Here is a 25,520-nt window from a genome sequence, read left to right as displayed (position 1 = left end):
ATATAGCTAACCTCAGCCTTGGAAGTGATGCACAAGAGCAACTCTGTAATGGTTTTCATTCTGCAGCCATAGGGGAATAATTAATATCATTTAAAAAAACGGTAGACTTTAGATTGAAAGACAGATGGAGAAGATGTTACTGTACTATAACTACTGTACTGTGACATATCTTACATTATTTTGCAGTTCTTTTCTGCATTTTATAAAAGTTCAAGTTCTGACCCAAGTTTATTACAATGAAACATTTTATTGTGTGGTATTAACTTATATATTTGAGATGTAACTCTCTTGCTCTTTGTATCTTGAGAAAGGCAAACTTGCCTTCTTAGGCTCCCAACATCATAATTAAGAATATTAACCACTCTAAGTCCTTGCTTTAATAATTGTATTAATAAGTTGGTCACAATACTTGTTAAACCAGTTTTAAATAATTTTAAACTAATAAAAAGTTGATTCTRTCAATGTTATTAGACTGGTCAGTACAAAGATTGAGTCCAAGAGGTCTCAATTGGTCGGGGTGTAAAAAGGAAGGGAGGGGTTGAGAACTGAGCTTTTTATAATTTCTAAACGTTTAAGAAGCTGTAGTTAATAGTCTTGGAAGAGTCTGCTTCAAACCTCTATTTGTGCCAGTCATGCAATGCAAGAGGAAACAATAAATCCTCTGGTTATCAGTCCCCATTGAGCATAAAGATCCCCAGGAATTTCCATTTCTTGTTCTCTGTTGACCTTGAGGCTGTGTGAACCACACAGGAAAAGGGTAAATAAATAAAACATACTATCATCTACTAGCATACGTTCCTTCTGGGATCACAGATACTTACCACGCGGTAGAGTACTTCCAAAGTAATTCTAAACTATAGTGGGACTTCATCAGAGAATCGGTGTTACACAGGGGGTTGCTGTTTCTTAGTCTGTCTTTTTCCCCTGGTCTTTTGGGTGGGGGTGATTATGTTGAAAAAAGGAATTCAGCATCTGCCTGGCCCCACTAGACTTAGTTAAAGCTTAAGCCCCAAAGGGAAAAAGGCAGAAGAACTGTGAAAACTAATTTCGACTTTCTGCAATGCAACTTGTAGCCATCAGGGGAGCTATTAAATGCAGGAATGCAAAGATAGAGCAGCCCCTGGCACAAAGGGACAAGGGGGAGGGAGAAGGTCACAGGAAAGAGCTGGGAGAATAGTCTTGCCTGGGGTGACAGAGTGATTTAACAGGGAACATATTTTCTACTTATAGTCAAATAGCCCCATTATTCATAACACAATTTCCATCAAGAGTCATGATTGTCCCCAGGGCATCCTGAGTTTAAACTGACCCAAATAACTTATTACAGTGGAAACTGAGGTTTAAACCAGTTCAAGATGTGTCATGTAAGACCAGTGCAGGTAGGACTCACTAGTGGCATAGTCTGTATCCTCTTTCCCTTTCATATAATCAGATTTCTCCACTTTGACAGCAATCATTCAGTCCCTCTGTGCTTTGGGGAGCAGACTTTGAGGAGCTGACTTGCCTTCAGCATTGCAATGTACTGTGTCTCAACTGGCTATCCACAGTGCAGAAGGATAACCCTAAGAGCACTCCTTCTTGTCTCCAGGCTGAGCAGAGGCATGCTTGCCCCAAATCATTCCATATTTGAGTATCCATTATCCCAGCAGAAGCATATACTTTAGTCCACTTGGCTAAATGAAGCACTCTCTCAAAAACTTAAACAAGCCATGAGCACCGGGAGTTAAACTACATCTATGATGGCTTTTAAACTAAAAGTTGCCACTGAAGGATATGCAATGGTGAATATTCAGTGTGATAATCTCAGTTACATCTTGTTATATGTGTCTATAGGGTAGTAGAGAAATATTGAGAATCATATTTCAATAGGTCCAGATGTGTGCATCTCTGTTCTGTGTTACTAGCACATGAACTTGAAATAAAATGGGTATATGCTCAAACAGATTGTGATTAATTTTCTTATTTTATCTCAGGTTGTGTTTCACAGGAAAAAAAAAAAAGATACTGGGACCGTGTGTAAGGAACCAAGAGAAAATGATGATTCTTATACTGACACTTTTCTCTGAGGCTATGAACTATTTTAGGCATTAAATCTGCCTGACTTTACAATCACTGGCCAAACTCCAGAATATAAATATGTATTAATATATCAAATATTCAACAGCCAGCACTGTGGAGCACGGTGCATGTAGAAGCCTTTCTCTGCAGCTAATACATACACTATTTTTCATGTCTCCAGACAAACAGTGCTAATATGTTTGTCCACAGCAAGCTATTAAGAAATCCAAGTTCTGAAGACATTCAGAATGTTTTAAATGGTATGTGAGCTTAATTTAGAAAAGCAATATCTTAATGGCTTAGCAGCCCTTAGATTCATCACCTGGCCACCTTTTTGGAGCTGCTCTAAATGACACCCCAGCGCATGTCACCTAGTTCTTCTCCTTGACAAGTAACTGCTATAACACACTGAGCTCAAGAGCTGTCCATCACTTAAATGCCATGTGACCTCAAATCTGAAGACTTTCACATCCAGAGAGAAGTAAAAAAGTCTAGAAGCTGGATTTTAAATGACAAACAAACTCAAAAACTACAAAACTGTTTTCTATACAAACATATGTTATTCTTTCAAAGATTATTATTATTCCACTTCATTTTTCATGTGATGCAGACAGATGATATCAGATTAAATCCCTATGAAGCTGAAATGTAAATCTGTACAAGAAAGACTTCTATTGCAGTCCTAATACTTACAAGACAGTAAGTACTCCAAAGTACTGAAGCTTGAAGTTCATCAGAAAATATTACGTGTACTGTCCATGAACGTGTCTGATGTATTTAGTTTTCATTTTCATTATTCACTTCATTCTTACTATTCACTTACCAAACCAAAGCTGCTAATCTCAACTGTCTGAACCTTTTTCTGCAAAGTTTAGAATAAGATTCCTACTGCTACATAGCATCTAGAAAAAAAAAAAAGTTATATATCTTTGTTATTGTTCTTATTTGCAGACAGGACAGAATTTTGAACATGCTATTTCAACAGTCAGTGATAAAAGGAAGATTCTTTCTCTCTCTGACCTGATTGCAACACAGCAATATTGAGCATATACTTAGGTACACTATTACATAAGCACAATATATAACATTGTATATAGAGAGCATAGATGGACCTAAATGTGAATCATAGGCATACTCTTACTCCCCAAAATGTGCCACATTTTCCAGTCTAAGGAATCATATGCAGTTGCTTGATGTTATCTCAAACTTTTGTCATTATCACTGAAATTTGGTAGCTTTGTGGTTATTTTGGGAGGAAATTTTAGTGAAAAGATGGAGCTGAGATGATTTAGTAGCTTTGAAAATCAAAGAGTAAAAACTATATTTTTGTTTTTTTAAATAAAAATGTATAATATATATAATGTATCTATTTTCCATTTAAACTTACTGAACCTATTTTGTATGCACAGTATTTTAAACGATCATTTTTCAACAACTTATATCTATACATTTAACCATTTTTCCATTGCAAAAAAAGAGAAGAACATAAAAATATACTTCTTTCCACTCTATTATTACCTACACTAATATATACACTAAAATCTTTGCAAACTGATTAACTGGTATGTGTATGCTTGCAAACAGAAAGGGAGGTACAGACAGTTTTTTATATACAAATTATATACTCTGTGTATAATTTATCATACACCCACACATGTACATTTTTAAAAAAACTATTCTATTTAAAACAGGCAACAGCTTAGTGTGAGATTTAAACTTGCTTGCCTGAAATTTGACAAGGGGATATTCCTACTGGGCAGGACTGTCTTTTGGTGGTTCAGTGATCATTGCTGGGATTTGTTAAGGACTTGTGAGTTTAGAGGTATGCATGTCATTTCTGGCAGTATTCTACTGGTTCTGCATGTTGTGGGCATGATGTAGGAGAAGTCAGGAACCTGATTAAAAAGACTTTTGAAAGGAGCCCGCATTCTTTCATAATACAGATCAGCATGAGTTTTAGAAAGCAAGGTCATGCAATAGGGTAAGAATTTCTGCCTCACTGCTAACATTTATTACCAAGTTCATTCTACAGCTTTCTAGTAAATACCTTGAAGTCGGTGGAATTAATTACTTAATGTATTCTTATTTTTCTTTCTAAAAAGGTAAGGATGTAAGGATCTTTCCTTTTTTTTTTTTTCTTTTTTTTCCACAATCTACTACTGAAAGGTTTCACAGACTATTCTGACTGGTGAATACCAACTTCTCCAAAGAGTGAGAAGTGAAGCAGCTGGAGATGATCCCAGAGGAGAGAAGGGACACACTAGAGCAGGCTGCTTCTTCAGAAGAGGTGTAGATATGGTGGCATGAGTTCCTTCTGCAAATATAATGCTCATGGCTTAGTTTCACACTTTGAGGAACCCCTGCTGCAACAGTGAGCCTGACAACCTAAGAACATCCACACTTGTACTGAATCTCTAGCTCCTGGGATTAACTTCTTCAGCACTCACGTCCTGTACTGAATTTGCATACTATTCACAAATGGCATTTGCATTCAGATAGTAATAAATCCATATCAATTAACAGATTGAAAAGTTCTATTTTGAGTGAGTTCATGGTCATCTTTAGATACTGAATATTTTAAATAAATCAAGTTTAAATTACATCACAATATTGCATTTTGCTAGGAAAGGAGATTTTCATATACTCTTCCAGCAAGCTCACACTAGCAAAAAGATTTAAAAATATAATGGTCTTTCTTATAACACTGCAAATAATTAGGAAGCTAAATAACATTTGCTCTATGTTTCCAGTAGGCTCAGTGCAATTGCAAATGCTGCAAATACTGTACCAGTCTTATCTATTTATACTCTTTCCTGTCTTCTCTTTGTTGCGGTTTTTAGTTGTTGCTGTGGGAACAATAAGCTGGAGAAGTATTTAAAACTCCTTTCTGAAGGCTATGAGAATGAACACATGCTRGGACTGAAGATTTGGATATGCATATGAAAAGAGCATGCATCATGCAATTTTCAGCTTTCCTCCACGCTTTTGTCCTTGAGCATCATTCACATGAAGAGAATGGACAACTTCCTACCACTCCTGAGTGAGTGCCAGGCTGGGGGATGAGAAGAGTGAAAGGACCTTCATTGTGCATGTGCCCATAGTAAAATCAAATCCTTGCTTTTGATGACTACAAATGTAGGTTTTGTTTTTAAGTCACTCAGCTAAAAGGCTGGCATGCTAAAGTTGTGGCTACTCTTGTTTTGAAGGAATGATTCTTTTTTTTTTCTCCATTTCCCTTAAAGCCCTACTATATTAGTAGAAAGTATTCTACTATAAAGAGAAAAATGTGTAACTCCTGGGAGGAAGGTCAAAGCTATGTTGCCAAGATTCACAATAGATGTAACTTGCTATGTGGCAGAAATCAGCAAGGGGACTACAGATAACTGAAATCCCCACAACAGAACTTACGTACAATTTAAATTATGTATAAATCTTGTGTTGGCTCTCTCCAGAGATGAATTTTTACCCAGTGTCAGTTAAACTACTCAGAGTATTAACCTCTAGCTTATCTCACACTAAAACCATCAAAAATAGGTTATCATCACTCTGACCCTATCGTTATATCTACCTAACATGTACATTTGATAAAATAACATCATGTTGTATATATATTTGGAGTTTTTATATAAGAACAGTTCTTTCTCCACCTTTTATTTTACTTGTTTAATTTATATTAAGGAAAAAATGCCAGGATGGAATTGCCTATATTTTTTTCTTGGACAAGTGATAACAAAACTGGGAATTTAGCGTCCTAAATGGCAAAGTTAGGAGAAGAAAAAAACAGTCATTACAAACTCTCTGATCTGAAAAGCAGATATATTTTCTAAGAAGGCTGTGGACTTAAAGGGAGACCTAATGCAAGTGTATATCATATCATATTCATATTCATGATATATCATATTCATATGAGGCAACTTAAACTGGGGCTCATATATATAGAGAAGATCACAGAGAGACAAACCTGTTACTTTTCATTCCACTTTTTAAAACTTGTTTTTCAATTTAGATTGTTCCTTTTCSATCTGTTTTTTTATCTTTTTCCCAACCTGATGTTTTAGCTGTAGGTGTTGCCAGGCAGTGGTGTTAGCTGTTCAGCACTTTTTGAAACCCAAGCTACTTAGGAAGGAGCCTAAAAATAGATTAAAAGACCCTGGCCTCAAGAACCTATAGTTTGAGCATTTTGAAGTGAAGGAATTTTCAAGGTAAAGTTTTCATGCACAAATTATTTTCAAACCTTTAGAACACAGACATTGTCAGAAAATCTTCCAGGACTTCATAATAGGAGGTCATATTCTATTACTAACACAGTCATATGATTTCCACAGACATATGATTCCATAGTATTTCCTTCTAATTATATTTTAGGATTAGCTTACAATTGATTGTAGCATATTCAGCTTTTGCAATCGTAATCCATTCAGGTTCTGCCTAATAGATAAAGAAGCATGCAACTACTGTAAAATTTTGTCTCATTTACAGGAAATCATGAGAACATCTATGGTAGATGGGAATGTGATTTTTCAGATTCTGTTTGCATCTGAAAAGCTAGGGAAGGGAAAAAATKATATTCTATTGAATGTCTATGGGGAAAAGCTGAGGGTCAGATTCCTCAAAGCTGCTTCCTTGGGAAAATGTCCTCACAAAATGGTCCTAGCAGACTCTAAGATCTCTGTGGATCACAGGAGAGTTTGAAGTGCCAAGCCCTGTGCCTGCTACAAATAAGAGAAATGCCACTTTCCATGTAATGGTATTATGAGAGGACTCACAGACAGTTTTCCTTTCCTAGTTCCTTTTCCTAAATTATTTCTACTAGCAGATCAGACTGGAAAAGATAATTTCAAGCTATTAATTTATCAGGCTTTTGTTCAGTTGTGAATGGGTTTTGATTTTTATGGGAACTTATTTGTGATTATAACGATAATTTTCCCTTTTTTAACCTGGCATATTTGAGAGTATGGATTTTTCCATGCTCTCCAAAGCAAGTAATCCTTTGAGAACCTAAAACACTGTCTCTGGTGTCAAATCTCATCAGTTCTGAACTAGTTTGTTTGTTATTAACATTAGTGTTATTAGTATTATTTATATAGAGTACATTTTAAAAAGTTGAAATATTGCCTTTTTGTCRGATGATGGAGAACATTTACAAAAAGATGCATGGGGATAAGAAAAAAAAACTGGACTATGTTAAATCCTTTTTTTTTTTTTTTTCCATATAACTTTCTGCCATGTAGAAGAACACGTGAAGCTAACTCACATTCTAGATGCAGACTTAAAATCTGCTAAGTTCCTTCCTAAGAGGAGGAAAGGTAAGGTAAGGCTAGATTTATATATTTGTTGTATGTGAGGTGTGCCTTTTTTGTTTCTTGTCATTTCCAAAGAGTAATCATGTGCATAGAAAGCTTGGGTGCTCATGAATATAATCATGAAGAGGTTGGCCCATACTGTGTATATCTGTTTGCCTGAATAAAAAAAAAAAAACCTTACCAGTGCTCTTTCCTAGCACACTGCACGAAAAAAAAAATAAAATAAAGATGGAAACATGGTTAGTTTCAACTTAGTAATAAATTTAACAAACATGTTTCAACCAAAAAAAAAAAAAAGTCATGGTCAGTGGTCTTTCTGTGAATCTAGCTGCAGTGGCAGCAGAAATTGTCTGCAGGGGTCCATTCTGCCTTCAGTGAGATGTTTCCTCATCAGTAAAGCTGATGAAATGACAATGTGGACTTTTCTCATTTGCTACCATGCAAAGTCAGCCAGCTTAGTTTTAACATTTTTCATTAGCAGTTTAAGATAGGCTGGCTGATAGCGAACTAAGGCAGATGGCAAATGCATGAAGTTTATTCTGCTAGCTCTGATAGGCGGGAAATAACCTCCAACAGCAGTTTGAACAGATAACTGAGTTTGTAACTTCTCAAAGCACTCTGGATAGATTTGCAGTGGTCTCTGTTGTTTGCCTACACTATGACAGAAGCAATATGCAATTTGGTGGGTCAAGTTATACCGTTGTTTTGGTCTGTGGTCTGCATCGTGACCATCTCTGTTTGGCAATTAAGCTGCAGTGTAAAAACCATCTCACTTCTACAGACACTAAAAGCACAATGTAAGATGTGCTTAGCAACCTGCATTTCCATTGCTTTAATTGCAAAGTCTATCTCCTTCTTGACATATTCCACAGCCTCTCTTGGAGTTTGCATAATGGTGCAACTGTTAATTTTAGACCAAGAAGGAAGCTGAAAGTATGATATTGCACATCGATAGCCCCTGGGATATACTAAAAGCAGTCAGCTAAACACACATCTAGAACACTGGGCTGGACTCATCCCCAGGACTCTGCCTTCACTGACCACCAGTGTTTAACAGGTTTCCCTTTTAATGAGATGTAAACGAAGCGCTTTTCTCAAAGCTGAAAGGGCGTTCCATGAAAGCCAGATAAAAAAGCCATAAAAAATGAGCTCATTACCTTGCCAACTGTTAATATTTTCCATCGTCTGKCTTCTAGCCAGTAAATGGGGTCTAGCAGACAGATCCTCTTCTCGTGCTTGTACAGTCCTATGTCTAATGACTGAGTCTCCGCAAACAAGCCAGGGCCATTTATGGTTGTTTTTTAAACATTTTCCATCTCTTCAGTAACTGAAGGGGTCATTCTGTTCTCAAGTGCAGCTTTACATCCCCTGTTAATACCTTCAAGGACACATTTTATAGAGCAGACACTGAATGTTTTGGAGTTACCATTTTATGCAAGATCCTGATGTGACTGGACATGGGACAACAGGCGGGCATATGCACACCAAGCAGGTACCATCCATGGAGGGTTTGGGAAGCTTGAGGACAGATTACTCTATGTAGGTCTATCAGCAAAACATGCAGTTACTGTTGGGCAAAGACTGGTTTGCTTTTTAAATTCTGGAAGCCTTGAGGTTTAGCAATAGAAAGTATTATCTCATGACATGCCCAGGTTTAAACTCTGTATGAGCTGACTATAGAATTAAACTGGATTTGAGCGAAAACTGAAATAAAAAGAATAATAGTTATTCCATGCATTTGCTACTTGCAAAGTTCTTTCAAATATTATCCTGTCATCTTCATCACTCTGAAATGCTATAAATATGAGTTGTTTTTTGTCAAATTTGATAATATTGGAAATTGTCTTATTTTGCACTGAAATAGATTCAGTTTACAATATAGGTTGTGCTTACAATGTTATGAGGTGTGCTTACACCTTACAACCACATATAAACAAAGCTGTGACTCAACAGGCTAGGACTCTTCATTCTGGAAACAGATAGGATAGAGATGTGAATGACACAGATATGAATAGCATAGATAAAGTGATAAGGAATCACTTTCTCATAATATGAGCACTAGTGCACATAAAGTGAGTTTATAAATGGCAGGTTCAAAACTCAGAAAGATGTAGTTTTTCACAAATCTGCTTAAACTATAGAACACATGGCCACTGGAAGTTGTGGATACTAAATGCTTACATGGGTTCAAAAAAAGATTACACCAATTCATGAAAGGAAATCCCTGAAAGGCTATTAAACACAAAAAATATGGCCTCTGGCTCAGAAATTCAATGAGCCACAGACTGCTGGAAGCTAGGAGGGAGTATGCTAGGGTTTTATTGCCATATGCTTACCCTGCTCTTATCCTCTTCCCTAGGTATCTGCTAATAGCCCTAACTGGAGACAGGATATATTCTAGGAGAACCTGTGATCTGACTCGATATTGGCAATTCTGTGAATATTTTAAAATATATATGCAATATAATACAAATTCAGAGAAGACATTCTGCTTTTACATATTTATCCTAGGAGTACAGGACTAGAAAACAAGTCCATGACAAGTGCAAGGCTGCACAGCCTAATTACAGCTCAAATTCAATATTGATAAATGTATGATAAGAGTTGATTAAAAATATATAATCAATTAAATAAGAGCACTATGCCTTATGAAATGAAAGGAATGCTAATACTGTAATACAAAGTTTCCTTTAATCCAAAATACTCAGCTTTCTTTATGCCTAACCATAGTATGACACGAGCACTGTTTCAGACACAGGGCTCCCTTAAGAGACTTAGTTTTCAGAACTCGTCTGGTTTGTCTTTCCAGCAGCGTATATCTGCTGTACTGTGTCAACCACACTGGCAGCCAAAGGAAATTTACTACAAATTGATCTATGCAGTTCAAAGATCAGGATTTTCATAAATTGTAGTTGGCTGCTAGCACAGTGTGCACAGCAGAATCTATGCACTAACTAGAGCTGAAGTATGTTCCACTAGATGCTGTATCTGCATGAAGTCCAAAAAGCTTTTACTTGGCAATCTACAATCTGCATGGTACAAAGTGACAGGCTTTTTTTTTTTTTTTTGTCTGCAAAACTTGAATAGGTTTTTGAATGCGGAGTGTTAACAAAAATTTACCAAATCCTTGAAAAGAGTTTTGTTTTTGTTTTCCCCAAAGCACAGCAGTCTACATGAATGTAAGCACCCTGTAAACATATTCTCATTGCATTTAAATGTAAATGTACACCAAAACATCTATTACTTCTGTGGTGCCTATCGAATGTAAAAATTTCCCTTGCTATTATTTCTTATGTATACTTTGGAATGGATGAACAAGTTTCTGCAGAATTTCAGTATGGTGCAGTAGCTGCCATGGTAAATTTGCTACAAATTTTTACTCATGCACTTAACTTTAATTCCTATTTATATTGTAAATATGAATACAAATACAAGAATATCAGACTACCACTACTGTTCTACTATGTTTATCTAAAGAAAGCTTATACTTATCTTTTGCCTAATATTTTCCGCCACTGGGAGACACAGTGTGAATAGTTCTATAGTCAGACCTTCAGCTAGCAATAGGTACATTAAGCATCAGGTCTAATCTGCTTGAAGTCTAAGCTTTCAAGACAACTTTTTTCTTCCCAAGAGCTACTTCTAAATCTTGTTCTGTTTTAAAAAGCTGCACTTGTGGAACTAGGTCAATCACAAATTCACCTATTTAAATTAGTGCATTCTCCATTTAAAGTGGTTTAACACTTATTTAAATAGGTTTAGATGCATTCAGTAATTTACCAGAAAAACAAACTGCTTCAAACCAGGGTTAAACTGACTTAAATGCATTTAACCAGAACAATTTGAAATCAGTTTTGATAAACCAGTGCAATTTTTGAAATAGAGGCAAGAACAAAAGTTAGAGGCTTTTACTTCTGACAGATAGCAAAAATGTACACTCTCAGGCAAAGAAAGGAAATATGTAAATTAAGAAGCCAGAAAATATGATGATGTGTATTAGTGTATTACTGATGGATTTAACTCTCTATTAAAACTTAGTGTATGTATCTTCATCCATGATGGCCTACTCTCTGAAAGTCTTCCTTTCTGCTCTGTTTACTCTGCCATAATTTTTAGTATTCCATCTGAAAGCTTCTCTATATTTAATGGGAATTATGTTTATAATAAAGCATACAGTAAATCCAGGGAAACAAGACTGATGAAAAATATGTAAGGCAATAGTGAGGAGGAAGAACAGACACATCTCAGTCATCAGTTCCAAGTGATAGGAACGGTCCGTGTTTCATTCCACAGGCAGGTAGCAGTAACTACAACCTGCAAAGACTCTCACAACCCTTTCTCCCTTTCCCTGCCACCATCTGCCAAGATGAAACTCCTGAGCACAGTTACTAGTTAGGAACCTGGCTTTGATGGGTCGGGGCTGCCAAGGAATATCAGGGCGTTACAGAAACTCAATCCATTATATGGCCCCTGGTGTTACCAGCAGAACTAGTCAGGATACCAGCTTCACAGGTTTCTAAAGACAGCCAGCTTTCTCTGAATTCACTGTACAGAAGAGTGAATTCAGGCTCCTCATCTGCCCCTCTGTTAGGTCTTACTTCAGAAATGGTGAAAGGTCTGAGATTCATTTAGCATTTGACTTTGTCCACTTTTAATTTCCTGAGAAGACTACAGACTAAGTTGAGATTAGTTCTCGTCCTCACCAAGGCTTTACAAGGGATACAACACATATCCTCAAAAACAAACAAACAAACAAACACCACCCCCCCAAATCCACCAGCTAGTTTTTCTATAATACGGGCTATATTTCTGCTCCATCACTTCATAAGCAGCCCCACTACGCAGACTGCATTAAGCAGCTCTTAGATCAAATATTGCCTCCTCTGTTTCTCATAGGAAGTTCTGTCATAGGATCATAGGCTACCTTCAATCATAGGAATAAGGCAAGGAAAGCAAATCTAGTGAGTACTATACATATTATATGTTTCTTTTTTTTTTTGTAATTTCTGTTTTTTGAAGTACACATATGAAAACTGGCCTAGCAAAATTTTTTATGATTTTATTACTATATACCAGTAACACGGCAGAGTTGCAAGATAAGTCCTACCACTAGTTGTGCTCCTGTATGAATATACCCTACATTTTTTCTGGTAGCAAACTTCTATGTTCAGCAGATGTTATTTAAAATTTACACAGATTTATTAACATAGACTGCCTGTTGCTCAAAAACAGAGCAAAATAGAGAGCATATAAGTAGAAACAGATATCACCTGTGTCTCATGACAGAGAAAGCATCTCATTTATAAGACTTTCTGAATGTATATGGTACATCATGTTGCAGTAACCTGGAGGTGGGGGGGAGGAGGCTAAAGGCTCTGAGGCTTAGCAGCTCCATAATAAAGCAGATCTACCAGAAACCTAGCACACTACTCATTCCACCACAATCCGATATTTCAACCTGTTATTCGATTGCAGCTCAGAGTACAGCAAAAAATTTCCAAGCTGCAGGTTTAATATGGCCAGATGAAGATAATATGTGGGAGAGCCTTGTTAAAGCCAATAAGAACACTATCTTCAGTTTCAGTGCAGGAGGACTGGGCATAGTAGAGGATTTTTTTCTGCTAGCAGCTAGAAAATTTACAATAGAGGCAGCTCTCCACCACATAGGCTATGGCTTTGAATTTCATCAATGTGATTTGAAACATTTGCAATTGAAAAGATGCTTTGAAATAGATTCTTGTTGTGGATTTTGACAACACCGTATCTCCAAAGCATTGCCACTCTCAGCAAAAGGTCAACGTCTTTTCCTAGGTTTAGATCCATCATTCAGTGTCTATAAATTTTTCATCCCAAAAATGAGGTGATTTATATCACCTAAATGGAGTGGAGTCATGGGAATGATGAAATCTCTCTCTTGCCTCAAGCCTGACAGAATCAAATTTCTTCATTTCCGTTTTTCTTTTTTTTTCCTTCCAGCACTTAAATACAGAAGAAAATAAATATTTAAAGTTTTTCTTAACAAATGCTGGATTTTTCAAATAGCAGCTTATGTTACTTGAGGTTGCTTATTCTCATCTCCTATTTACACTTTTCACTTTTTATATCTTATGAACACATATTGTACACATTGGTTTGTACGTTTGTCTTGCCATTAGACTAAACTCTGTTCCCTGTGAAATATTTTCCTATGATTTTCCATCCTTTCTAATTTGCTCTTCCTCCACAGTGTCTGACTTTCAAGGTTTCTTTGCTCTGACCCTGTCTCCTCACTCCCTCTTCATCTACCATAGCTCTCAAGTGGGGCCATAACTGAGTTTTAAATGAAGCTGTCTAGCAGTGCAAGGTACTTCCTAAGCTGCATGAAGCAAGCATCTTGTCCCAGATAATTTACAAAGCTAAGGCACTAATCTCACAATAAAGCCTAGATAGGCAGACCATAAGGGAAATGGGGCTTGCTCTAAGTGAAATGGCCTGCTCCCATAGAATGCCTTGAAAAGTGGGTGTCATATAATAACAAGCAACACATGAAGGGTAAGTGGAGGAAGGCTACAGGTCAATGTATACAAACGTTTTTGTTCAAAGTATTTGAACACTGCTATCTCCCTACTTTGCAAAAATAACCCTTTTCTCCTCCAGCACAACCCTCTCCTATATAGCTTGACTAGAGTTAAGATACCAGCTGTACTCWGCTTACAAGGCATTCTTAAAACCAAGGAATACCAAGTTTCAGAGAGCCTATTAGTGTTAATTGTGTGACAGAAGGTTTTTTCTGAGTGACAGGCCCATCAGTGTTTACTCCTACAAGAGTATTATTCAGCCTTCAGAGTGAGGGAGGAGCCAAAAGATAGACCTCTTCCCCAGAACATGATTGATAAGAGCGGTCTGTGATCCATGAAAACATACCCCTGGAGCAAGAACAAAGGAAAGCAGCACTGAGCTGCAGAGATGACACATTTCTATGGAAACTGTCCTTTCAGTCTAGGACATTATTAAAACCAAGCAAAACATAATAAAATCAAGCAAGCATGATAAGGAAATAAAAAAAMCAATCCACAATACAACTGCAGTTAACTAGTCAATAGAAAGTAACTTTGGAATAACCATACTCAGAATACTAAATCTATATTTGTTTCCTTATATTTTTCTTTGTTTTGTGTTCATCCAATGGAACAAATTAGGAATGAAAATTATTTTAAAAAAGGACAACAGTTTATTAAAGCATTTCAAGAAGTTGTTTTTCTCCTCTGAAGTAGAGGCATGCAAATTGTTTTCATTAGCAGAACAGTACATGGTGAAAAATGAGGCTAGTTCTTTTCAAGAGGATCTTAGATTGGCATTTTTTCTGCTAAATAACCAAGCTGGTCTGTTTTTTCAAATCACTCTAGAATAATAGAATAGGAATCAGAGATAATCAGCCCTTTGGGGCTAGATTTAATTTAAAAATAAAGATAAAAAATCTATCACCAAGGCTCTCTACTCTTCTACTGGATATCTAACTACACTACATGAAGATGACTATCGAAGCACTATTGCAGCAATGAACCTTAAAAAAAAGACACTCACCTGGGAAAAATGACTCATGGCTAAGATCATAAATATATTTTTCAACCTTCTGCCTTTCAGTGCTCTGAGACTGAGCTCAGGATGATAGGGAGCCTAAGAGAGTTGTAACTCTTTTCTTCCTGTCAATCCCAAATGGCATGCTTGTCTTCTTTTTCCACCTGGAAATTTTGTCCAGTCACAAAAAAAAAATGTGGACAATTCTTCAGGATTCCTAGATGTAAGCTAATGCAGTAAGATCATCAGCAGAATTTGCCCTGTTTGATATCTGGAAGTCATAGACAAATAGCAACGCTGCATATACAGATCAACTGCACATACAGCGCTATTTCTAGGGTTACAACACAAGCCTTTTGTTTAGACAATGGCTATAACATAAAGCCATATATCACCTCATGACCCATGCTACATATCACATAAATAATCAAACTAGGAGTCACCAAAATTCTACAGAAAACTTTTGTTGGTAAGATATTTATCATAATTTTCATTTATGTTGCACAAATTTTGCAGTCATAAACTCTCCTTGGTTTTCTGTCTTGACTGTATTCCATTGTATTCCAATCCATTCCAATGTATTCCATTCTAACAGGATTATATCTCCCTCAGAAGAGTATATATGAACACACCAAAGTGCATAGCTTATTAAATTTGCAAAACAAATTTCCACTAATACCTATTAACCCTTCATGATATAAATAGCAAAACATTTTCTTAGAGGTCAGTGCTCTAATATTTATAAAAGGATATTTTTAGTGATAGTATCATTTTACCCTCACTTGAATTTTTCTTTCAAAATATCTTAAAATTCATTTATATGAGAAATAGCTTTTGGCAGCTGTTCTACAAAACTCAGCCATAAAAAGTCATATAATAGTGCCCTTATGCACTCTGAAAATTATTTAAACTAAAGTAGAAGGAGATAGCCAGAAAGTTGCACATTTTCATAAAGACTAAAAGTATCCATACGTTGAATTGCTTCAAAAGAACTATCAAATCTTAAATTGGCACTTTGCCTTAAACGTACGCATGCTTGTAGATTTTCCTGAGTGCCTGAAGTAAAAGCTCAAAAAACACAGAACGTTATGTGCCGGGTTGGTCTCCCACTGAGGCCCATATAAACCACATCTTAATTTAGCCTCACAACACTGTTACTGTCTATGTACCTGAACTGCACAAACAGAAGATTCCCACTGATATTTCTCTGAGCTGAGCTCAGAGAAGAGCACAAATATATGAGCAGTGCAATACCACAGATTTTGCCCCAACAAGAATACAGGTCTTGGTCCATGCAAAATAAGCTTCTTGAACCCCTTCTGCTAGTAAAGGTCTTCGCAATGCAGATCACTGCTCTGTTGCTTCATTGAGCCCACCACAGTGGAAGTATTGCACCATTAGGACAGTTACAATACCCTATTTATACTGCTGAAATATTAACTTAAAGCTTTGTTATAAACACCAGCCTAAAAATACTTCTAAAAGAAAAAGCTCTGAATTTGATTTGGAAGATCTCAGGTGAGAAAGGGCAAGGAACTGAATTAAATAAAGCCCCTAATTCTTCACAAGTTAGGTTTAACATTCAGATACAACAGTTTTGTACTTCTTATTTGTCATTTTTATCCACTTTTGTGCATTAGTAAATGCATTATTTCCTTTTTTGTTTGTTTGTTTTCTAAGGAGACTCTCTCAAACTCTGTGTAACTGACTGCAAGAGATCTACTAGGACAACCAAAGGTATTCTCTTCAGCTGGAGCCACTTGGAATCAAAACCTGTCAAAACACCAAAGCAGTGAATGCAGGATACGTCTACACAAAAACTCTTCTTGGATACTGTTCTGCAGAGATGCAAAAGCTAACTTTCAATTAGGTTTCTTAGATAATGGCAGTTTAATGGAATTTAGCCACATGAACTTGGGAACTCAGCAAGGGCCAGTGGATAGTTCTGAGAAGAGTATCTTTATTCTAAATTCAGTAAATTTTAGGTATGTCTACTGCACTATGCAGCCACTAATGCGACTATGGGGACTGTACAATTTAAATAATGAATTAACAGTTCCAAAATAAATTCTGTAGTTATTGGGAAACACTAAATGTGTTCTTGGAATGGCATTTTTAAGAACTTGATTTTGAACTCATGGCATCACCATAAAGAAAAAACAAGAAGACTAGGTTTTATGTACATAGGCATCCCCTGTACTGGTCAGTATTTTCAGTTGTTCTTAACCTCTCTCATAACATCACTGCTAATAAACATTCAATTTTCCCTAAACTTAAATTAATTTTATGCAGAAAAGTTCAAAATGAGAGTACTTCATGTAAACAATTAACAGTTCAATGGTTGAATGAACACAAAGGTTCCTAACATAATTCAATGCTTTTCAAAAGAGAAACACCTCTTCACACTGTAGCTGACATTTAGAAACTTTTCTGCTGAAGATTCCTCATAGATCCATCAACTGCAAATATTTCTAAAGCAATGTGAGAAAACTATTTGCCTTTCAGGACAGGAAAGCATTGAAATAGTTCTGTTAGCTGAAAATTCATGACACGCTTTAATTAATTTTTTTTATTTTGTTTAAACTGAAATCTTCTCTTACCATCATGATTAGGATTTCCCAAAGTCCATGGCTCATCTGAGTCAAAATGAGTGTCTCCCCCAATTCCTGGCCCAGGAAAATATGCATGGGCCAAAAATCCTCCCTCCCCATCAAAGGGAGAACTGTCTCCATGAAAACCTGATGCAAAAATGATTGTAATATCCACGTCCCTCTTGCCATTTTCTAATTCAATGTAAGGAACTTCTTCAAATGTCAAAGGAGTTACATTCTGCCACACATCAAAGGCACGGCGAATGGCTTTACGAGTTTCAGCATCACCTACTTTTGGAGTGACGTTCTTTATGCTGAAAGAAACAGAGAAACATTAAATAGATTAAATCTCACAGAGTGGTCAATAACACTGCTCTCATCCATTTTCCCCTCATTATTAAAAGCACTGTGCTTTTAATAAACAGTGCTTGTCAGGCATTATATCCTTAAAGAAAAATATTTCTAAATAATCAGGTGAGAAATTATTGTGTTAATCTCTGCAGTCTTTTATGCTAGAATTCATTATAGTTTAGCTAGTTGATTCCCAGTAGTACAAAAAACTTATTTGTAGAACATTAAAAATATTTAAAATTAAAAATTCTTAAAAGTGGGATAACCAGGTTAATCAACCACTGACTGTTTACCTCTTGGACCACAATTAGAATCCATCACAGCAACAGAACTGCATGTCATTTCTGATCAAAAGCTGAAAATGTTTCCAGTTAAATGAAATTTTAACTTCTTAGTGAGTCCATTAACAGCAGCAGAGCTCCATACTGTGACCATTGACCAGTATTTACAAAGCCTTAAAACCAGTTCTTGTTACATTTGCAACTAGAGAGATACAGTAATTCCTTATCAGAAACAAAGCCTTTCTATTTCATAACAAACTGAGATGTGCTTTTATGATCTGATTACTTCTATTTATCTTGCATTAAACTGTAGAATTCATCAGAAATATCACTTGATAGAAGACATGGAACATTGATGTGCATTCAAAAATACATATTGAGACAGAACATTTCGGTCTCCACTACTTCTTCAATGACACACACAAGAGAAGTGCAGAGAAATGCCAGAATTATGTTTGGGTTCAGAGTTACAGTTGCTAGTAAATTGTAGTGGAATCATTGCAAAAAAAAAAAAAAAAAAAAGATTCATATGGCTAGCCAAGACTCTATTGTTTTTCTGTGTGTCTGTATTGAAACTGCTTCATTTGGATGCAGTTTTGACGATTTGACATGTGCTTGTTTCAGAAGCAACATTGTCCTACAATACATGCAAGATTATGTAAGATTTATGTAAGTTTACACAGTCTGATGTGTAAGTGGAGAACAAAAATATTTTCATGAATAAACCTGAAATGATTCACGTGTTTGGAGTATTAAATGTGTTTGATAAGATAGTAATGTGGGTTTATGCAAATGGAAATTTTATAGATTCAATTTTACATATATATTATTGTGCTCATAGGCTTATGCAAAAAAAACCATACAGTTATCTATTTTGACTCCCACTTAATTACTCTTGTAATTAAGAGTCCAATAATATGGGTCTAACCAAAGCATAATTTCTTTTTAGCTAGCATAGATACCTCCAGGAAGGTACCAGGCCAGATTAGAAGAGAGTATGCAGTAGAGAATCCACCACTTCCCTCGATCTTTTTTCCAAAGATGACTTAACCCATCATTACATAGTTATGCCTATTTTCTTATTTGAGTTTGTCTGGCTTGCAACATTGGTTCTTGTTGTGTCTTTCTCCTTTGGATTCAGGAGCTTTTATAATGTTTCATTTTTTCTCCCCCCAAAAGATATATCTGCACTGCAGAGTACTTAACTTTTTGTTGTCTCCTTGAGTTTTAAAGTTTGAACTCTTTAAATCTCTCACTATAAGACAGTCTTTCAAGCCCATGAAATATTTTCTGTGCTTCTTCTTGCACTCTCTCCAATTGTTAATGTCCCTTTAAAACTGAGTGTATCAGAATTACAAAGCATTGCTGTATTGATCTCACTGTCAGAGAGGAAAAGCCCTCTGATCTGCAGGCCTGTCCTTAGCCTGTCAGCAAATCTGCCCCACGTGATTCAGACTGCTTTGCGTGATGCCCTTTCCCCCTAAATATGTACTCATCTGTAAACTTTTGATCAGTGTTGTGCTGATTTTCAGGTGACCGAAAAAATACTGGACGCACTGGACTGAGTATCAATCTCTGCAGAACCCCATGATAAAAACTCCTTCCTTTGTGAATTACTTTTTAAAGATGTCTCAGTTAGCAAAGTCTTAACCTACCAACCCTGTGCCTTTTGAGAATGTATAGTTTTTAAAAAACAGAATGTCATGTGGCAGTGAGTCAAAATGAGTCACAAAACCACACATACACTGCCTCTACAAGAAACTTCACAACGGTTAATCTGCCTCTATGCTAAGACCACCACTTGTAACACTGACAGACGTTCTCTTAGCCTAATGTTGCAGTGTGCTCTGTAAAGGATCAGTTAGTTCTCTTAGTCCCTACAACATACAATGAATATAGCAAGTGAATCAACAGGCTTTTATAGAAAATAGGACATGTCTAACAAAACTGATTTCATTTTTGAAGTAGTTAAAAGTTCAGTTGACAGGTACAATTTATTATTGTTTTTATTGTTTTGGTATTTAGGAATCTTAGGAAAGGATCAAAACCACACTGTGCTTGGCGTTACGTAAACATAACAAAAGATGCTCTCTTGATCTTCTACATGATGTGAGGAAATGGAGGGACAAAAACAGATTGGAGATTTGTATCTGTGGAAAATAATTACTTGGTCTAAGAGTATTTGACTCATATTTTGAACTTTATCACTTTACATTTTCACACTTTTTCAGTGCACAGAATCAACTTTTTGTCATAGATTAAAAATACAAAATTGAGCCACTGTGCTAGTTTCACACATATTAACTAGGGTTGATTACCTCAAATGGGGACCCTTTCCAGGGGCTTCAGCTATTGAGTTGCTGTTGAAATAGCACTCTAAGTTCCAAGATTCAAAGCAAAGGAAAAAGGTTTTTCAAAGCATACACTCTATATTAGAACAAGATAGACTTCTAGCTTCCAAAACAGCCTTCTGGGGAAAGTGAGGTTATACTGAGAAATGTTGCTTCTAAAAGAAATGAAATAAATCACTAGTTATTCCAATATAAGAATATTTCTAGAAATAATTTTTAACAACTATGGTCATCTGGGAGACTGACAAATGATTGTCCATTTTAATATGTCTTCAATACAAACCATGTAAAGGGCAAATTCTAATCTTATTTTTAACACCAGTTTTGAAGTTATCCAGCTGAGAACCTGGCTTAAAATATTTCACCAATATAGACATGTGAAACCCACATAATTTTACATTTCTTTCACAGGGTTGACCATATAACCTCCGAAGAGGAAGTATAGTAACAAGATGAACACATACAATATATTAACTCTGTCAGAGATTCTCTCTTAAAATCTTCAGTTTGGACATATCATTGCAGTAGCAAATTAAATTCTTATGTACTCCCTTTTCCTGCTATATATTGTTCTACATCTTAAAGCCATCACTCACCTGAAATAGCAGCAACTGTCACCAGTATCGTAAAGGGAGGAACTAAAAATCTTATACTCAACATGTCCAGATAATAAGGCTCAAGTAAAAATAAATGTGAAACATGCCAGCTGAGAATCTCTCCTATTACAGGGCAGCAGCAGAGCAAGACAAAAGCCATCATAATGTGAAAACAATATGTCCTAAGCATTGTTTTCCTAACCTTTATGTCCAGTGATCATTCCACAGAAAAAAAAGCCAGAAGAGAGAAATCTCAAATGCTGACCTTGAGCAGATTTGCAATGGGAACCTTGTAAAGGAGCTGAAAAATGTATTCATCATGCTTTGCAATGCAAAAGTTTTTTAGTGAATAGAAGATGATCTGTAAGATGACATATTTACTTTGTAATTTTTTATATACAAGTGAACCGAGTGCCACTTTGTGTGAGTTCTTAAAGCTGCTATTCTTGGACGACCACAGCCATGTATCCTCTGAATACAGTATTTTGTGATTATTGTTGTTGTTTGATGCAATGCTGTTTTCAACCTGGTAGCTGCTTTAGGCATCAGAGCTTTTAAATCCGTATCTTTTGCACAAGAAAGAATAAGATTGCAACAGTGATATGTGCTTTTAACACTGATGTACTATTTCTACAGTTGCCTGAAGAGTCTAACTAATTAAACTTAGTTCTTTCAGCGACTGTTAGTCTGAAATTCTGAGTCCTGTTATTTTAGAAAAGCTCTGGGTTTTTCTTCTCCTCCCCCTCCTCCCCAAAAATATCCTCCAAAAAAATTCTCCATCTTTCAATGATAGTCATTTGGCTGCAACAGCTTTAGGAACCTTGTAAGGCTTTCAGGATATACCTCACTTGGCTGTTTGGAATCAATYACCTGAAATTTAAATACAGTATGTTAAATATCTATTTGCCTCTATATTTCAGTATTTCCTTTTTCTTCCTGAGTTGTCAATAGAACAGCTCCTTATTATATTTTTCACAGAAATTGCTATCATCCTTTATAAAAAGATAAGTTTTCTGACCCAATCTAAATCCAGGAAGTAGTTCAGCAAAAGCTGGACAAAGCCTGAAATATATTTGCATAAAGCTTAGCATTGTTCTCACACCTTAGCAGTAATGGTCTTCACAAGAATTGTAATAACTCAGTAATAACTTTTTCACAGTCTGTAGGCTTTGATACTTCTACTCTCCACTGCATATAATAAATAAAATGGGTTCTGTGCTCACTTGTGCATTAAAACCAGGGTACTGGACTAATAATGTCTTACTACACTGTTGTGCTGATTAAACGGGATACTAACGGGTGCTCTTAGAATTATTATGTAATTATAACAATGCAAGAGGGTATTTTTATTTTTCTAGAAGATAAATATATCAATTTAATATAAATGGGGAGAATATTTCTATGACGCCATTTCCCTCAACCATTCCAAGATTTTCTTGGAGGAAAGTCACAAATGGGAATCCCTCTTCTAAGAAAGAAAAGACACAGAAGATAAAAGAGCAGGAAATTCAACTGAATGGGTAAAAAGTCAGCAATCTAGCTGAAGTAATCAGCCAATTCTAGAGCTATACTTGATATGAAATGGTTAAGATAAAATGAAATGAAACACAGCTTAAATCTGAATAGCATGTTAAAACCTTACCTTCCCATTGCCATTGCTGTCAATCAAAACTAAACTGAACTGAAGTTTTTCCTTTTTTTTTTTTTTTTGGTCCCAGTGTTACTTTTATTGAAATGAACACATTACCTCTGGTCAAAGGTATATTTCATTTTATGCCACCATTTCCCTAGAGATATTTCCCATAAAGTAACTTCATTAATTTCTCACTGGTTTGGGTTGTCTTAGCTTAAACTTCTTCCTAGTCTCATTTTGCTGACTCTTTGTAGCTGTAACCTAAAAACCTTTTTCATGTAAAATGTGCTCTTCATTCATACAGCTACTGTTTCAGCTGATTAAACCCAAGTCAGAGATATTGCTTTTGATTTTCTTGTTATATGGACACATTAAAAGTCAGCCTACTGTTGCCATGTTGGACAAAATCTATAATTCTCTTGCCTCTTCTGTTTCATGTATAATATTCTCTCTGTAATTCATTAAAAGGAGCTGAAAAGTGACAAAGATGGGATTTCCAAGACACAAAACCAAGATTAGCAAAAATACTTCACAGATAAAYGTTTTTACAGGAAATATGTTCTAAGGATCCCAATGTCATAACATACTATTTAATTTAAAAGGCATAAAATGCAAGATAAGAACTTCAAAATGGTAACATATCAATGTTCAAATATTGTATTATTTCAAGATTCCTGAAGTATGTAATTATTAAAGAAGAAAGAACTGATATGCTACAGTGAAGGTAAATTTTAGATGAAAAAAGCTGACACTAAAAACACCTATGGTGAATAACATTTTTTTATTAATCATACTGTGGAAGAGCATAGCTAATCAGCTTAATTGCCTGTTAAGTAGGGATCCTCTCTCACAAGTACAGTTATCTGGACTTTTTTCATTGCATAAAGTTTAGAATCAGCATGGTGTAATTTAATCATCTTTTATTAGGTATATTTTACATACCCTCCCCCCATCCACGGGTTAGAAATGCTGAGGTATATAACACTGCTAATATTGTTCTTTAAAAAAAGGAAAGCATCACCCTTATTAAATTACATTTTGGGAAAGCACCAAGCTTTAACGAAGGGGGAAATATGCTTAAATCAGCACTCAAGGAACTGAAGTACTCAGTTTTATTCAGATTCCTAAACAGTGCCTATCACAGCATTAGAGAAAATCAGGTGGACAGGGAAAACTTTCCCATGTATCATAAGCTTGACTGGAAGTGCAATTTTTATAGTATTCTGATAAAAAGCTTGCAGGAGATGCAGCTATAATGGCATAAGAGTGCTTTTCAGATCCTTAGTTAAGGATCTCATTCTACACCCATGCTTACTACTGAAAGCTAATGCTTATTATCAGGAACCCCTGATATCATCCCTACCCTGTTAGTTCTTAGGGGTTGAAACCCTAGGGCAGTCTAACAGTTTATCAGAACTTTGTAGCAGAAAACAATTTGTCTCTCTAGTATAAATCCCTATTTTTCTGGAGTTTCCAGCTGCAGCAGATCATAAGAGCTCTAGCAAAACATGTAAGTAGGAATGATAAGAACTCATAAGTGCGTCATTTTGAAAGTACTTGCCTTAGGAGAACCGTAAACACTTCTTCATGCCACTCAGAATGCTTTCCACATACGGAGATATCACTTCTCAGTATAAACCTCTGCATGCATTTCCTGCGCTACCATGTGGTCTGTGATATAGAGGACCTATTAACCTGAAAATTTGTTCCTGACTTCAAACATAGGGTAAGACTAGAGTCTCTAGCAAGCACATAGTTAGGTACTTCCACTCACCTAAGGTGTTGTAGGCCTCGTGTCTGTATGGAAAGCAAATGGTAATGACGTGTAGCCCAGTCCTGTAATTGCTTCTAGCATGTTTCAAGATATGTTACTCAGCTATAAATCAGTACAACTGAATTAAAGTGTGGAATATTGATTCCATATTGAAGGATGGTTTTCAGAGGTTTCAGTTATTCATAAATTGGTTGAAGTTAGAATTCTCTCAGTATCTCTGAAAAATTAGACAATCATTATTTCCCCTTATTTCTGTTTTTCATTTTTCATGGAAAGAGAATAGTCTTGTGTCTTGTGGCTGAAATAATATTGACATATCTTTCAAAAATAATGCAAAGTGCACGTCATTGTAATGCAAAGCTTAAGTCATCATATCAGGATTGGCAGAGATGGCCTCTTTCATTCAAGTACAAACTATTGCCATGGAAATTCAGCATAAACTGACTGTGGCAGCTATGATCACTAAACTGTGTAATTCTTCAGTTTAGCAAATTTTCCCTAAGTATTCCTCCATGGTAGCATTTTTACAATACTTTTTTTTTAACCCAATTTGTTGCTGCTTTGAATCAACAAAGTATAGTCTAAGTATTTTCTTAATTCAGTATTTTCTTATTTTTCAAGATATCTTTAAAACATCCAGGGAAAATGATCTTTTCATATTCCACACACTGTGGGTCACTCAGACCACAGAAATAATGTAGTCTACTGTTAACAAGCCAGATAGGGCCTTTCATTGCATACTGGAGCTCTCAACTAACGTTAATTAATCTAACTGCAAAGCATAGAGTTAGAAATGTCCCAGTTTTTCATCTTCCACTGCTCTTCGGAGAGCTGAAATTGAGGATGTATCCAGCTTGTTGAGAAAGGAAGGAGACGTCAATCTAGTGCTTGACGCAGTGCCCACTGAGGTCAAGAAAAAGATTCAATTAATTCTAACAGGTTTGGGATGAAGCCCTTGACCATCTACAGTTAAGTTTGCCCTAAAAATTAAATGAATGTTGCATATTGCTGAAGAATGACTTTTT

The 25,520-nt window shown here is 36.0% G+C and overlaps 1 protein-coding gene across 1 annotated transcript in view; it reads right to left on the bottom strand.

Moving 5' to 3' along the window:
• Positions 1-25,520, bottom strand: part of MMP16 (matrix metallopeptidase 16) — a 190,028-nt gene that overhangs the window by 56,900 nt on the left and 107,608 nt on the right. Inside the window, exon 4 of the mRNA XM_026080386.1 lies at positions 17,519-17,823. Coding sequence (XP_025936171.1) covers positions 17,519-17,823 — 305 coding nt within the window. The remainder of the gene's footprint in view (positions 1-17,518; positions 17,824-25,520) is intronic.

Source organism: Apteryx rowi, unplaced genomic scaffold (assembly GCF_003343035.1).
Source record: "Apteryx rowi isolate R43461 unplaced genomic scaffold, aptRow1 scaffold_519, whole genome shotgun sequence".
NCBI classification, from domain to species: Eukaryota; Metazoa; Chordata; class Aves; order Apterygiformes; family Apterygidae; genus Apteryx; species Apteryx rowi.
The sequence above is the reverse complement of the archived record's forward strand: the minus strand, read 5'-3'. Positions and strand labels throughout refer to the sequence as shown.